General features: G+C 42.1%; 1 protein-coding gene across 1 annotated transcript; it reads right to left on the bottom strand.

Moving 5' to 3' along the window:
- Positions 1-586: 586 nt before the first annotated feature.
- On the bottom strand, positions 587-6,242 carry LOC310649132 (C-type lectin BpLec-like; the record flags this gene model as incomplete). The annotated part of the gene is given in 8 exon segments (XM_083377416.1): positions 587-870; positions 2,853-2,967; positions 3,885-4,025; positions 4,181-4,272; positions 4,449-4,527; positions 4,778-4,798; positions 4,800-4,896; positions 6,202-6,242. Coding segments are annotated over 8 exon segments (654 nt in total). The 3' UTR covers positions 587-802.
- Between the last annotated feature and the right edge of the window lie 8,851 nt (positions 6,243-15,093).

Below are 15,093 nucleotides of genomic sequence, written 5' to 3'. Positions count from 1 at the left end.
CCTTCAGCATACCATCAATCTCTCAGAGCCAGGGATATAAAAGGGGTGCAGGTTAACCAGGAACTACCAAGATAGATTTGATCAGGGAAGTTAAGTGCACCGTCTTTTTCCTTCCCCTATTGCTAAGCACATTTGATTTGTGCTTAGATTGTAAGCCACTCTAAGTCTTCGGAGAAGGGCAGGATATAAATGGGATTAAAAAATAAAATAAAAAAATAACATCTCTCCTGTTTTACACTTAAGATGGGACATCATCTGGACAATCTTTTTTTTTTTTGTTGATTCTTGATTCAGAATTTCCTTATAAGGCACTTTACTTATGCCAGCTTTTTGTAACTATTGTGGTTAGGGATTCACTGCTCCTTCAACACTTTGTATATACTTAGTTGGAAAAGTTATGTGTTTTCTCCCCTCTATTTCATTCATTCCTTTTATTCCTTTCTCCTCAAACACTGGGATGAAACACTTGGATTTGACCCAGCCAATACAACTGTTTACACTCCTCCCAACCTCACCAAGTGTTGTCATCTCCTGTTCTTAAATGACAGAAATATACTCAGAAGCTTTGCACATATGTGCTGTAGAGGTTTTATTAGTGTTGTATCGCCACCGAGAAAAGTCAGGAGAATGGGGTAAAGGGAAAGTTGTCTATTCTAAGAGGAAATGTGGATAGAAAAGGGAAAGTTCTGGTCTGTCATTCTTAATGCTTCAAAGGCGGTGAAATCAACAGGGTGTCAATCAAATCTGCAGGTATTTCGTAGTTGGTACTGGTTGCATCCCAGCTACATTTGCTCAGTTGGCTCTACAGACGGTACTTACAGATGTAAGCATTAAGACTGCTACATGGCTTATCATTCCACAATTTAAAATCTAAATTGCAAAAGATAGGACAAAATTTAATTCTTAATTCCTTCAGCAGTGACCTAGAAAATATTGTCACCCTTTAAATTTCATAAAAATATCTCCAGAGGCCCCAAGAGAATTTCCCAGGAAAAGCTGAAAGAATGTTGACTTCCAGGGAATAAATGGAGAACTGGAAACAGTTAATATTCCACCACCATCATCCACCCAAAAAAATATTTTCAATTGCTATTGTAAAATTAAAAGTCCCTCTCTTTATGGCAGAAAGAGATTTAGGAGTCAGGAAAAAGAGAAGGGAAGGGAACGGAAGGGAAGGGAAGGGAAGGGAAGGAAAGGAAAGGAAAGGAAAGGAAAGGAAAGGAAAGGAAAGGAAAGGAAAGGAAAGGAAAGGAAAGGAAAGGAAAGGAAAGGAAAGGAAAGGAAAGGAATTCATATGAATCTTTTTCTCCTGATCTCACAATTCCAAAACCACTTTTTAATCTAGAAGTGAGAGATGTAGGTGCTCACCTTAATTGCCCATGATTATTAAACTATATGAAGAAAATTCCTGAGTTAAAAATAGAAAGTGGAACACATTAACTACAGATACACAAATGAATGCATAAATAAGTGCTAGTAACTGACAGTGGAAAGGGACACAGTGGCTCAGTGGGTTAGGACGCTGAGCTTGTTGATCAGAAGGTCGGCAGTTTGACGGGTCGAATCCCGAGTGCCGCATAACAGAGTGAGTGCCTGTTACTCATCCCAGCTTCTGCCAACCTAGCAGTTCGAAAGCACGTAAAAGTGCAAGTAGAAAAATAGGGACCACTACGGTGGGAAGGTAACAGCGTTCCGTGCGCCTTTGGCATCTAGTCATGCCAGCCACATGACCACGGAGATGTCTTGGACAAGCACTGGCTCTTCGGCTTTGAAACGGAGATGAGCACCAGCGCCTAGAGTTGGAAACGACTAGCACGCATGTGCAGGGGAACCTTTACCTTTACCTTAACTGACAGTGGATCCTGCTGTTGCAATGGCAATCCTTGGTGGAGCAGTGGGCTAATGCCTCCTTAAGTAACACCAGCTGCCTGCAATTAATGCAGGTTCGAGTCCCACCAGGCTCAAGGTTGACTCAGCCTTCCATCCTTCCGAGGACCCAGATTGTTGGGGGCAATAAGCTGACTTTGTAATAATGCCGCTTGGGGTGGGGGCAAAAGCCCTAATAAGCAAGCATATACATAGAATGAAGGCTATTGCTAAGCACATTGATTTGTGCTTCTTAGATTGTAAGCCGTCCTGAGTCTTCGGAGAAGGGCGGGATAGAAATGGGATTTTTTTTAAAAAAAAATTCCTTCTGGATTATTTTGGTTGAACCAGTCATTTTTTCACATCATGCAGAGAATCTGTCCAAAGTACTTCGCTTGATCCAAAACATTTACGCAAAGGCAGGCAAGATCCCACTAAGATCTTGCATGGTAAAAATTTCAAGCATCAAAAAATGTTTAACTCATAATTGTCCTGCCCTTTCATTACACTTTGGACCTGCTCTGTGACGTGCCTACCATGCTCTTCCTAACAAGAGGGACAGTTTTGAGCATTCAGTAGGACATGGCATGCTCATTTGAAAAGATTTAGGCCATTTTTCTCCATCTCATTGCTTTTCAGATCTGTTGCACATCCGTTGATGCTGGAAAGTTTACTCTGGTGGGTACCAGTTTTGGAAAGGCGAAATTGTATCTGGATAACAATTATCCAGCTTTGCCCTCATGGAATGCTAACTATTACTCTTAAAAGGCTATTATTAAAAAAGAGAGAGAGAGAGAGAGATTGAGAGAGAGAGAGGACATCTTCAGTTTTCAATTATGAAAAGCTCCGTGAAACATATGGGCTCCATTCCTCTGACTGATGGGATGAGTCCAAATTCAAAAAAAACAAACTCTAATTTTCATGACTGGATCTGACTTGAAAATAATGGCTCATCAGAGAATACCAGCTAAGAAGTGTTGGCTTACCCGAGTCATGTGTCACCTCTGTACAGTGCTCCTCCTGATTAGAGTTGTCTGGCTGGTTTGTCATCCAAGCTCTGTAGTTGTAGGTGGATTCATCAGTCCATCTCCATCGCCTTTTCTGTTGATGAAGGACAGACCGCAATCACATGTTAAGAAGGTAAGTAACCACCTGGAATGATAAACTACACAGATTAGCTGAAAGAGTTGAGCGGTGGGCAGCTCTTAGATACTAGCTATGATGAAGAAGTTCAAGCAATTTTCCAAGGGGGTCAAGTTACAATTTTTGTAGTGCATATGCATTGAAATAAAGAATCTCAAGGCATCATATCATGACTAATTCACGACAGTGAATGTGGTGGAAATTTATATTCGCCACCATCATATGTTGCATCTAACATTCAGCTCTTTGAAAGTTTGGATTGCCAGAGGTGAATTTTGTGAAATATTTTGGGCTATTGCAACCACTCTTCGCCCACCGTTCATATTTACCTGAAAGGTAGAGGTGGAAGGCCGCTTACAATGAACTTTTGTTATTATACTGTCAGGATGAAGTGGTCCCCCCTTCAGAAAAAAGGGGGGGAGTGAAATACCTAGCACTGGTTATAATTTAGAAGCCTTCTTGATATCACAGAAGTCAGTGCAGGACGTGGACTAGTTGAGGCCCTAAACTCAATAAAGCTTGGAAGGGCCTATTGTTAAAGACATGCACCAGAAATGCATCTGAAATCTAAAGTGTAGCTAAAGAGGACTGTATATGTGTATCCTGCCTCTTTTAATATCCTGTAGAATCTTTTATTTTGGGGAGGGGGAACTTCTCAAACTTCAAATATAGATTATTTAGCTTATGCCTAAATCCAGCACTGACTGCAGTTATGAGCATCAACAAACAATCTCAGGTCCTAACAATACATTATCCTCGGCAAACAGCTCACCCAAAATAACTGAAGCGTGTGTGTAAAATTACTGTGTGAAGATTACAAACTGTGGATCAGGAATGAGAAAAAAATCAAATAAAATTAAACATGTTGGACTCACCCCAGAAATATCAAAGAGCCCTATCCAGACACTGCTAAGGAATTCCTGTTTGTCTTTCATGTATAGAGACAACAGTGAGGACTCTTGGCGGCTGAGGACAGAGGCAAGATGACATCCTGGCCCGTGGCTCTGGCACTCGAGCTAGGAAGAGAGGGAAGACACAAAAATGGCACTCCATTCTCATGAGTGGGATTGTCTCAAACTTTAAACCTTGCACATCTCCATTTGTGTGATTTTGGTTTCTCAGGAAACCTTTCACCACACCTGGACTGGTGGAAAAAAAAGGGGGGGCTTACCTCAGCAGCATCCCAATCTAATTTTTCATCGAAATATCCATAGCAGTTCCCCTGTTTCTGCAACCAGTCTGTGGGGCATGACGCAGCCCTGGCTGCAAGGAGAAAAAAGCAGAATATTCATTTTCTAGTGCACCTCAGCAATACAATTTCAGAATGCTGGGAGATTACCTGACCTGTATAGGACATATGAAAATTTCTGGCTTATCTGAATTGTTTAATTCTCTATGTTTAATTATTTAATTTATCATGATTAATTTGGGGGGCTCACCTCCCAAAAAAGGATTGGTGATCAAGATTCCAAGGCAACAGAGGCCAATATATATGGAAAATCCCATCTTCTGGTTGCCCTTTAGGAGAATAGAGAAATAGATGTATAGAAGGATTAATAGAGTGGCAATTCATATTAGCGTGCTGAGAAAGAAAGCAAATTTTTGAGGTCCATCATTTCATTCTGAATCTAGTTTACCTGCATACTTTGCTATTGCGGTGTCTAGCATACAACCTATGGAAAATTCTATTTCTACTTCAAAAAATTCTCTCCTTATAGCAATGCCATGTCACTATAAAGATAGCAGAGAGTATCTAACCAGCACTTACCAAGAATGCCTTCAGCCTCTCACTTTGCAAAGTTCTTCAACTGGAGAGGTTGAGTTGGTGGACAGTTGGACTGGTGGACTCTCACTTTCTGAGCAACATTAAATAGTCTCCAGATAGGCCTGGCACGAAATCAAGATGCATGACTTTCTTCAAGGATTTCCTGGTCCACCCTCTTCTTTTTCCCATAACTGATAGGAAAGGAAATAAAGCTCAGACTGAAAGATAATTGGCAAGTATTTCCTTGGGTAAAAAAAAGGAGTTATCAAAATATATACCCATTGATTCTACACCCTAGTGGGAAGCAAATACTATGGTTTATTAATCACTCATCATATTTACTTGTTTTCTTTATTCTGTTGGTTTTAAGTGTCATGTTTTCTAGTTTATGTCATGTCAAATATTTGTCATGTCAAACACCGATTCTTCCCTCAGATTTGCCCTGGGAAAACACACTAAGCTTCCATTCTGTGTGTTTTGTTTCTAATTTTTATTAAAAGTTTTACAAGAATATAAAAGCTAACACAAGTTAATGAAGAGCCAAGCAAGCAAAGATAAAAGAAGGAAAAAAGAAGAAAGAGAAGACAAACAGTGCATACAGACAGAACAAAAAGAGAACGGAAAAAGCAGCTTCCAATTTGCTCTGCAGCAAATACTATATTTACAATTTTGTCTCTTTATGATTACAGGAAAAAGAACTCACTTTTTTCTATCATTATTTTTTTTCTTCTGCTACAATTATTATATTTACAATATAGATTCTTACTTATGGTTATATGAGGGCAATTCAGAAATAAACCTCCATTTAGTTATCAATGATAGACACTCACAGATACAAAACCTTTATTATACAGATTACAAAACTGCAACATTACATTTGTTAAATAGTGGGTTCTTTGGTGCAGGAATGAAGACGCGAAGCTGAGTACAGGATAACTCATACTTTATTTCATGCTGGAACTGTACTGAGGCAAAGGCTGCAACCAGCCGCAATATATAGTCTAGCCCCTAGGCGGCAGCCAATAGGTTTGAATCAACCACTGCCGCCTAGGGATAGCCAATTGCAGCACAGGAGACTGGTAGTCTGGGTTGCTGGAGAGTCGTTAGCTGCTCCAGCAACCCACGTGGTGCATCACAAGAACCCAGTACATAACAACATTACTTTTCAACATAATCACCATTCACATTGAGGCACTTGTCATAACGTCTTACAAGTTTTGAAATTCCTTAATAGTAGTCGCTCGGTGCCAAATCTGGGCGATGAGGGGGTGATCAAAAACACCCCAACAAAACTGCTTCAAAAGTTCTTGCGTGCATCTAGTGGCACATGGGCAAGCATTATTGTGAACCAACACCACACTGGAAGTCAGCATGCCCTGATGCTTGTATGGATGGCTCATCTGAGTTTTCATAATGTTTCACAGTACTCTTCTGAATCGATGGTCAAAGCATGCTCCATGAACTTCATTAGCAGTACTCCTTTGGCATCTTCATATTTGGTGGGATTTTCTATGGCACCACTTCTGCTGTGGTGTTGGTTCACAATAATACTTGCCCACACACCACTAGATGCACCCAAGAACCTTTGAAGCAGTTCCATTGGGATGTTTTTGATCATCCCCCCCTCCCCATAGCCCAGATTTGGTACTGAGGGACTACTACTAAGGAATTTCAAACCTTGTAAGACATTATAACAAGTGCCTCAATTTGAATGACAATTATGTCAAAAAGTAATGTAATGTTGTAGTTTTCTAATGTGTATAATAAAAGTTCTGTATCTGCCAGTGCCTGTCACTGATAACCAAACAAAGGTTTATTTCCAAATTGCCCTCATGCTTTATGATTACCAAATGAGAACTCACTTTTTTATAGTCTATTTTTTTAATCATCAGAATTACAAATCATAAGTGAATTTTTCCTCTTTTAGGCAAATATTTGTAAGGGCTTTCCATTCAACTGTAAATATAGACCTTTTTTTCCTCTGAAAGAAATTAGCTTAGCCATCTCTGGACAATTAAATTAGTTTTACAATGGAATTTAGAACTACAGATCATCTGATGCTCAAAATATCGATTTTAGCAAAAATGATTATCTGACAGCCATTCATGACCATAATGTTATTATGACATGTGATATGTAAATTATCCTGATATACATAAACAACTTTATTTTAGTAACTGAGAAGGAAGTCTGTGCAGAGAGTTCAGAAGGAAATAAAATGCAGGAAACGCAGGGTGTAATCACATTTATTGAGAATGGCCTTCAAGCAATAACCATGCCAGATATTTGGGCAGCAATATAAATTAAATCCTTAAAGGTAAAGGTAAAGGCTCCCCTGCACATGCGTGCTAGTCGTTTCCGACTCTAGGGGCCAGTGCTCATCTCCGTTTCAAAGCCAAAGAGCCAGCGCTTGTCCAAGGACGTCTCCGTGGTCATGTGGCCGGCATGACTAGATGCCAAAGGCGCACGGAACGCTGTTACCTTCCCACCGTAGTGGTCCCCATTTTTCTACTTGCATTTTTACGTGCTTTTGAACTGCTAGGTTGGCAGAAGCTGGGACGAGTAACAGGTGCTCACTCTCTTACGCAGCACTTGGAATTCGACCCGCCAAACTGCTGACCTTCTGATCGACAAGCTCAGCGTCCTAACCCACTGAGCCACCGCATCCCTTAAATCCTTACCTATATATATAAAACACCATGGTGCAATAGTGAATAAACTGAAAGCAGTGAGCAAATTTTGGTAGTGTACTGAGGCTACAAAAGGTATTAATGGACCAGTTGATATCCTGGGAAACCTCAGTTGACGCAACCACTTTGATATTGCATCCTGATTACAAATTAATATACAAAGCTACCTAATTATGGGATGAGACCAAGGGTCCACTTCTGACCACAATTGAGCTGGAACGTCCATCACTAAGCAATGTAGTCACTCTGAATTGAACCCAACTTTTCAACCTTTTTGCTACAGTTGTTAGGCCAATCACATGACTGTTAAACAAATCCATCTTCTTTCATTGGCTTGGCTTGTCAGAACCCACCCACCCACCCACCCGGGAAGATTGCAACACACACATCCCCAGGGTACTACAACTGCCGTAAATATATGCCAGTTGCCAAATACCCAATTTTTGATCACATGATTTTGGGGATGCTGTGATACATCTTAGTGTGAGGACAGTCATAAGTCTGTAATCTGTAATCATAAAGAGTCAAAACTGTAAACGTGACATTTGCTACCGATAAAATTGGAAGCTGCTTTTTTCTTTCTCTTTTTATTCTGTCTTTCTGCACTGTTTGTCTTTTCTTTCTTTTTTTCCCTTCTTTTATTTTTTTATCTTTTTTTCTTCTTTTATCTTTTATATTCCTTTCTTGTATCTTCTATCTATCTTTTCCTTATTTTTATCTAATGCTCTTCATTAGCTTATGTTAGCTTATATTCTTGTAAGATTTTTAATAAAAATTAGGGGAATAAAAACCCCACACAAAAATGGAAGCTGAGTGTGTTTTTCTCAGGGCAAATCTGAGGGAAGGACTGGTGTTTCTACAAGAAATTATCTTCCTGTTAATATTTGACATAACATAAGCAAGAAACCATGATACTTAAAACCAACAGAATAAAGAAAACAAGTAAATATGATGAATGATTAATAAGCCATAGTCTTTGCTTCCCACTAGGGTGTAGAATCAATGGGTATATATTTTGATAACTCCTTTCTTTACCTAAGGAAATACTTGCCAATTATCTTTCAATCTGAGCTTTATTTCCTTTCCTCTCAGTTATGGGAAAAAGAAGAGGTGGACCACGAAATCCTCAAAGAAAGACATCCATCTTGATGTCATGCCAGGCCTATCTGGAGACTATTTAGTGGTTGCTCAGAAAATGAGAGTCCACCAGTCCAACTGTCCACCAACTCAACCTCTCCAGATGAAGAACTTTGCAAAGTGAGAGGCTGAAGGCATTCTTGGAAAGTGTGGTTAGATACTCTCTGCAAATCTGTACAGTAATCTGGCAATATAATAAGGAGAGGGCTGTGTAGCAATAGAGCTTTTCATGAGTTGTACGCTAAGAACCACAACAGAAAGTCTGCAGGTAGACTAGGATCAAAATGAAATTATGGTACTCAGAAATTTGCTTGCTTTCTCAGCAAGCTAATATGAATGCCACTCTATTAATTCTTCTATCATATCTATTCTCTTTTCTCCTAAAGGGAAACCAGAAGATGGGATTCTCTGTTCTGTACCAGCCTGCTACTGGCCCTGCAGAAAAGGCAGGGACAACCCCTTTACAAATGCCAAGAGGCTGGAACTAAGCCTGCCAAATTTATTAACATAAAACAGAGCAAAACAAGACACCAACCATGAAACAGGAGCTATGAAACAGGAACTATTCAAGCGGTTGCCTTCAGCAAACCAGCCCTCCCACGCATTCCCCTTTTGTACAGTTCAGGGCGTGGCTTCTCTCTGCCTCCTTCCGAGGTGCCCCATTGCCTTCCTCTGTTTACATTGCCTTCCTCTGATTGACTGCCTCCTGCATCGGGCGTCCTTGAACAGGGCCAGCTGTGGGTCATCTTCATCCACGCTGTCAGGCTCACACAGCTGGGTCTCTGTCGTGACCAGGTGGGAGGGGCCTGGCTGAGGGCTCTCATCAGCAAGCTCTCCAACCCCCTCAGCAAGCTCTCCAACCCCCTCAGCAAGCTCTTCAACACCCCCCTCCTCCTCTGAGTCGTCCGACCCAACTGCCGAACCTACAGGCTGACCCTGAATCACAACATTCTCCATGTACATACATTGGCCTCTGTTGCCTTGGAATATTGATCACCAATCCTTTTTTTGGGAGCTGAGCCCCCCAAATTTATCATGAGTATGGAAACATAGTGAATTGAACAACTTAGATAAATAAGTTCTTTCTTCAGATCCTTTCCTGTGACTTTCATGATAAGGATTCTGTGCTGCCCAAAGCATATTGAATTTGTACTGCTGAGAGGCACTAGTAAAATGAAGGTATTTCAGCAAGGTGATATTTCAGGTTATACTAGACAGTCACTTGTCTGAAATACTAAAAGGTTCTCCTGTTCGAGCAGGGGGCTGGACTAGAAGACCTCCAAGGTCCCTTCCAGCTCTGTTCTATTCTCTTAATTTTCCACATTAAGGGTAGAAGCAGTAATAGTAATTCTCTCCTTCAGACATTGCAACCTTCCCCAGTGACTCCAATATGGCACAGTTTTAGACATCTGGGATTGTCCGTTTGAGATTCTTCCAACATTTTAAGTCAGATCATAGGACTAGTAGGCCTTTTGGACACTAATATTCTCCCAGCTCCCTATACTATCTTAACATTTGTCTAAAAATAGATTTTGGACTACTTTCAAGGTTGGAAAGGAGGAAGTGGAAATATTTTTTTGTCCCTGGGGAATTTTGCTCCATCTTAAAATCCTATTCCTCAAACCAGAAAAAGTCCTTGTCCAGCTGCCTGCAATTAGTGCAGGTTCGCATCCCACCAGGCTCAAGGTTGACTCAGCCTTCCATCCTTCTGAGGTAGGTGTTATGTCAGTAGATAGTTGCAAACATGCAAATAGCAGGTTGCAAAGAAGGTTCTCTGAAGCGGGAGATTCTGGTGCAACTATTGGTTAATGTGTAAAGAAGCGGGAAAACAGTGACTGATGATTGGATACAGTTTAAACAGTTCTAGTATAAAAGCCTGAAACATTTGACAGTTGTCAGTTGACTTATGTGTATTGAATAAACTCTTTTCGTTGTGAACCACTCTGAGTCATTGTCTACCTGAACCAAACAACTGGCAACGAAGGTGGGATAGACGGAGGACCAGAGAAGGTTCAGCAGAACAGCTGCGTGGAAGCGGCAAATTTGAAAAGAAGTCACAGTCAACCACAAGCGGCTGCGGCGGAATCAACAATCCTCCGAATGGCGCAAATCGGGTCCTTGAAAGAATTCGACCCAAACTTCCCAGAGGACTGGGAAGAATATGTGGGACAAGTCGAAGGGTTCCTGCTTGTTAACGGGATAACAGATGACCGAAAAAAGGCGGCAGCTTTACTGACCATATGTGGCACACCGGTGTATCGGATTGCTGTAGGACTTTGTCAACCACAGCCGGTCTCAAGCGTTCCATATGCCGATCTGTTAGCCAAATTAAAAGTGCATTTCACGCCCAGGAGATCAGAACTCTTTTGGCGTCGCATTTTCGAAAAAAGGAATCAGAGACCGGGCGAATCGATCCAAAGATTCGTTGCTGCAGTCAGAGAAGCCGCAGTACGGTGCAAATACGACAACTTAGAAATAAGAATCATGGACCGAGTGGTACTAGGCTTGCGAGATGAGCAACTACAAACTAGAATTATCGCCAAGCCCACCGGCGATTTGCAAGAAGTACTGGACGAACTCTTGACTTACGAATCCACCGGGTATCGCGACACCCCCCGCAATAGCATGGCTGCGTCTGCCGAAATTAATCAAGAAGGCCTTGTGGACTGCGGGGAGGTGGACCAGCAATGGGAAGCTGACATCGCCGAAGTCACTAGACGGTTTGGAAAAATGGCGGCAAAACCATCCCGAAGCGACGGCCCTGAACCGAACCGCCACAACAAGCCACAACACCGCAACGACAAGCAACCGCAACCCAACGACAACTGAGAGACACTGCAACGAGACCGCGCGACAATGACAACCGATGTGGCAGCTGCGGGGGCAATCATCCCCGTGCAACTTGCAGATTCCGTACCGCCAGATGCAGATTGTGTGGGAAGACCGGCCACATTCAAGCCATATGCAGGGGTCGTGCACGCGACAATCGCTTACATGAAGTCGACGTTTGGCCCGAAGGTAAGGTAACCCCTTACTATAGTGGCAAAGAGACCCCTAGACCTAGGGTTAAATTTCTGAACCACGGGGAGGTGGCACGAGTCAATAATGCTAGGAAGGAACAAATTAATAATTTCCCGGGTGGAAAATTAAAAATTATAGTCCAATTGCAAGGGATTCCTTGCAAAATGGAAATAGATTCTGGGGCCTCAGTGTCCATAATATCTAGTGAAACCCTTAAAAAAATTGAACAAAAAAGTGGCAGAAAGATTCCACTTAGTTCAACAAAAATCCAATTGACCGACTTTCAAAAAACCCCAATAAAAATTAAAGGGAAAATTACCATTAGTGTTAACTATAAGGGGTTTAAGGGAGCATTAGATTTAATAGTTACTGAAGGCCATAGGACTAGTTTAATAGGCCTTAACTGGTTCCCTGCCCTGGGAATTTGGATAGGGGGAATAAACACAGTTATTAAAAAAAAGACCCTCGAATCAGTCTGCAATGAATTCGCAGACGTATTCGATGGGTCTTTAGGTAAATACAAAGGGCCCCCAATTAAATTTAATTTAGACCCATCGGTTAAACCCATCAGGCTTAAGGCCCGAAGGGTGCCTTTCGCCCTGAAGCAAAAAATCGAGGCCGAGCTCGATAAGCTTGTAGGCCAAGGCGTCCTAGAACCAGTCGAGGGTGGTTTGTGGGAAACGCCGATCGTCACACCCCTTAAACCTAATGGGGATATGAGGATCTGCGCTGACTACAAAGCCACCCTGAACCTTGGAATGAAAAAACACGCTTACCCGGTCCCGACGGTGAAGCAGGTCCTCGCCACGATACAGGACGGCGCCATATTTGCCAAGTTAGACTTGGCGCAGGCGTACTTGCAATTAACTGTTTCTGAAGAGGCTGCTGAAGCTCAGACGATAGTTACCCACAAGGGGGCGTTCCGAGTCCACAGACTGCAATTTGGTATTGCAGCAGCTCCAGGCATCTTCCAAGAAGTGATGGAGAGGACCTTAAAGGGCATACCTGGTGTAAGCCCTTATTTTGATGATGTTCTTATAGCTGGAAGAAATGAAGAAATATTAGCTGAGCGCCTGGAACAGGTATTGGAAAGGTTTAGGAGGGCTGGACTAAAATTAAAAAAGGAGAAATGCTGTATTGGGGTTAAATCTACTGAATGTTTAGGATTTAGGATAGACAAGAATGGAATTCATCCTACCCCTGATAAAATCAAGGCAATTAAATTGGCACCAGAACCAAAAAACAAGGCTGAATTACAAGCCTTCCTTGGATTAGTTAATTTTTACCACACATTTGTGCCACACAAAGCTGCTATAGCAGAACCTCTACATAGACTTTTAGATAAAAAAAACCCCGTGGCAGTGGCTTGACAAACATAGAGTTAGTTTCCAAACATTAAAAAATATTCTTTCTAGCCAATCAACAGTAACCCATTTTATTGAAAATAAACCAATTTATTTAGCATGCGATGCTTCACCTTATGGCGTGGGGGCTGTTATCAGCCACTTGGACAGTCAGGGTATTCAAAGGCTAATTGCATATTATTCCAGGACGCTTACTAAAGCAGAGCGGAATTATGCACAGATCGATAGGGAAGCATTAGCAATCGTGGCAGGAGTAAAAAAGTTCCATGATTACCTTTATGGTAGGAACTTTACTATACTCACTGACCATAAACCATTATTGGGACTGTTTACCACTGATAAACAGACACCCCAAATAATGTCGCCCAGAATGCTGAGGTGGTCAATTTTCCTCTCAGCATATTCATTTTCCCTTCAACACAGACCCGGCAAGGAAATGGGGCATGCAGATGCCCTTAGCAGACTGCCATTAAACAACATTGAGGAAGACCCTGCTCCTGTGGGACAAATCATGTCTTTACAAGACATTCCTGAATGCCCCTTAACTGCTAAAGAGATAGCTGAGGCCACCAATAAAGACAATATCCTAAAAAGAATCATGGCCTGGGTCCTTAGTGGGTGGCCAAGTACTAACCCGGATGCCAAGTACGTTCCATATTTTAGAAGGAAGGATGAACTATCATCCCATTTGGGATGTATTCTCTGGGGCAACCGTGTTGTCATTCCTGAAATCCATAGATCCACAATATTATTAGAGTTACATGAGGGCCACCCTGGAATAGTACGTATGAAAGCATTGGCTAGAAGTCACTTATGGTGGCCTGGACTTGACAAAGACATAGAAGAATGTGTTTCTGGATGTTATTTGTGTCAGCATTCTAGACCTGAGCTACAACACGCGCATACTCATAAGTGGGAATTGGCCAGGAATCCTTGGTCTAGGATTCATATTGATTTTGCGGGACCCTTCCAAGGGTTAACCTTTCTAGTAGTGGTGGACAGTTTCTCTAGATGGCTAGAGGTAATTCCTGTCAGTTTAATGACTTCGAGTAAAACAATACAAGTCTTAAGGGGCCTCTTTGCCACTCATGGGTTACCTGATGTAATTGTGTCAGATAATGGGCCCCAATTCACCTCTGTTGAATTCCAGGATTTCCTCAGGGCCAACTCGATTAGGCACGCAACATCAGCACCCTTCCACCCGTCCACCAACGGCTTGGCTGAACGAAACGTGAGGACCACCAAAGATGCATTAAAGAGAATCATCCGTGGCGATTGGCACCAAAGACTGGCAGAATTCTTGCTGACCCAACATACGACCCCTTGCACGGCTACCGGAAAAAGCCCGGCAGAAATGAGGTGGGGAAAAAGGCTAACCACCAAACTGGACAGGTTACATCCTGACAGACTACCATCAAGTGCTGAACCGGACATTCCCATCAGATCATTCAAAATTGGAGATCTAGTCTGGGCCAGGAATTATGCACAAGGGGACAAATGGGTCCCAGGGGTGGTCACTGATATAATGGGGCCCTTGTCTTACACTATTGAGGGGGAAGGGAATAGGGTAAGCAAAAGACATATAGATCAGCTAAGGAAGAGAACTATTGGCAGCATGCCAGTTGAGGGGGATCAAAGTATACACGGGGGGAACATTGCATCATGGTTTAATTATAACAACCTACCAGGTAGTGGGGAAGCAGAAATGCAAACCAGTGCGTCCACAGCTAACCAACAACACAGTCAAATTGACTGGGAACTGCCCCCTTTAAACAGGCCCGCATTAGCCGAACTTCAACATCAATCACAACAACAGTCACAACTTGTTAGCAGAGAAGCATCTGAGCCAACAATTCTAGAGTCCAGATCCACCAGTGTAAGCCAGCCAAGCAGACAATCTGATAGCAATGACGTAGGTATTCAAAGTTGTAGATATCCTTCAAGGGTCCACAGGCCACCCAAATACTTAAGAGACTATGTCAATAAATAACAACAACTGGGGGGTAAGGGGTGTTATGTCAGTAGATAGTTGCAAACATGCAAATAGCAGGTTGCAAAGAAGGTTCTCTGAAGCGGGAGATTCTGGTGCAACTATTGGTTAATGTGT

Source organism: Vipera ursinii (assembly GCF_947247035.1).
Source record: "Vipera ursinii genome assembly, chromosome: Z".
Taxonomy (NCBI): domain Eukaryota; kingdom Metazoa; phylum Chordata; class Lepidosauria; order Squamata; family Viperidae; genus Vipera; species Vipera ursinii.
Note: the sequence above shows the minus strand (reverse complement) of the source record. Positions and strands in the feature narration are given on the sequence as shown.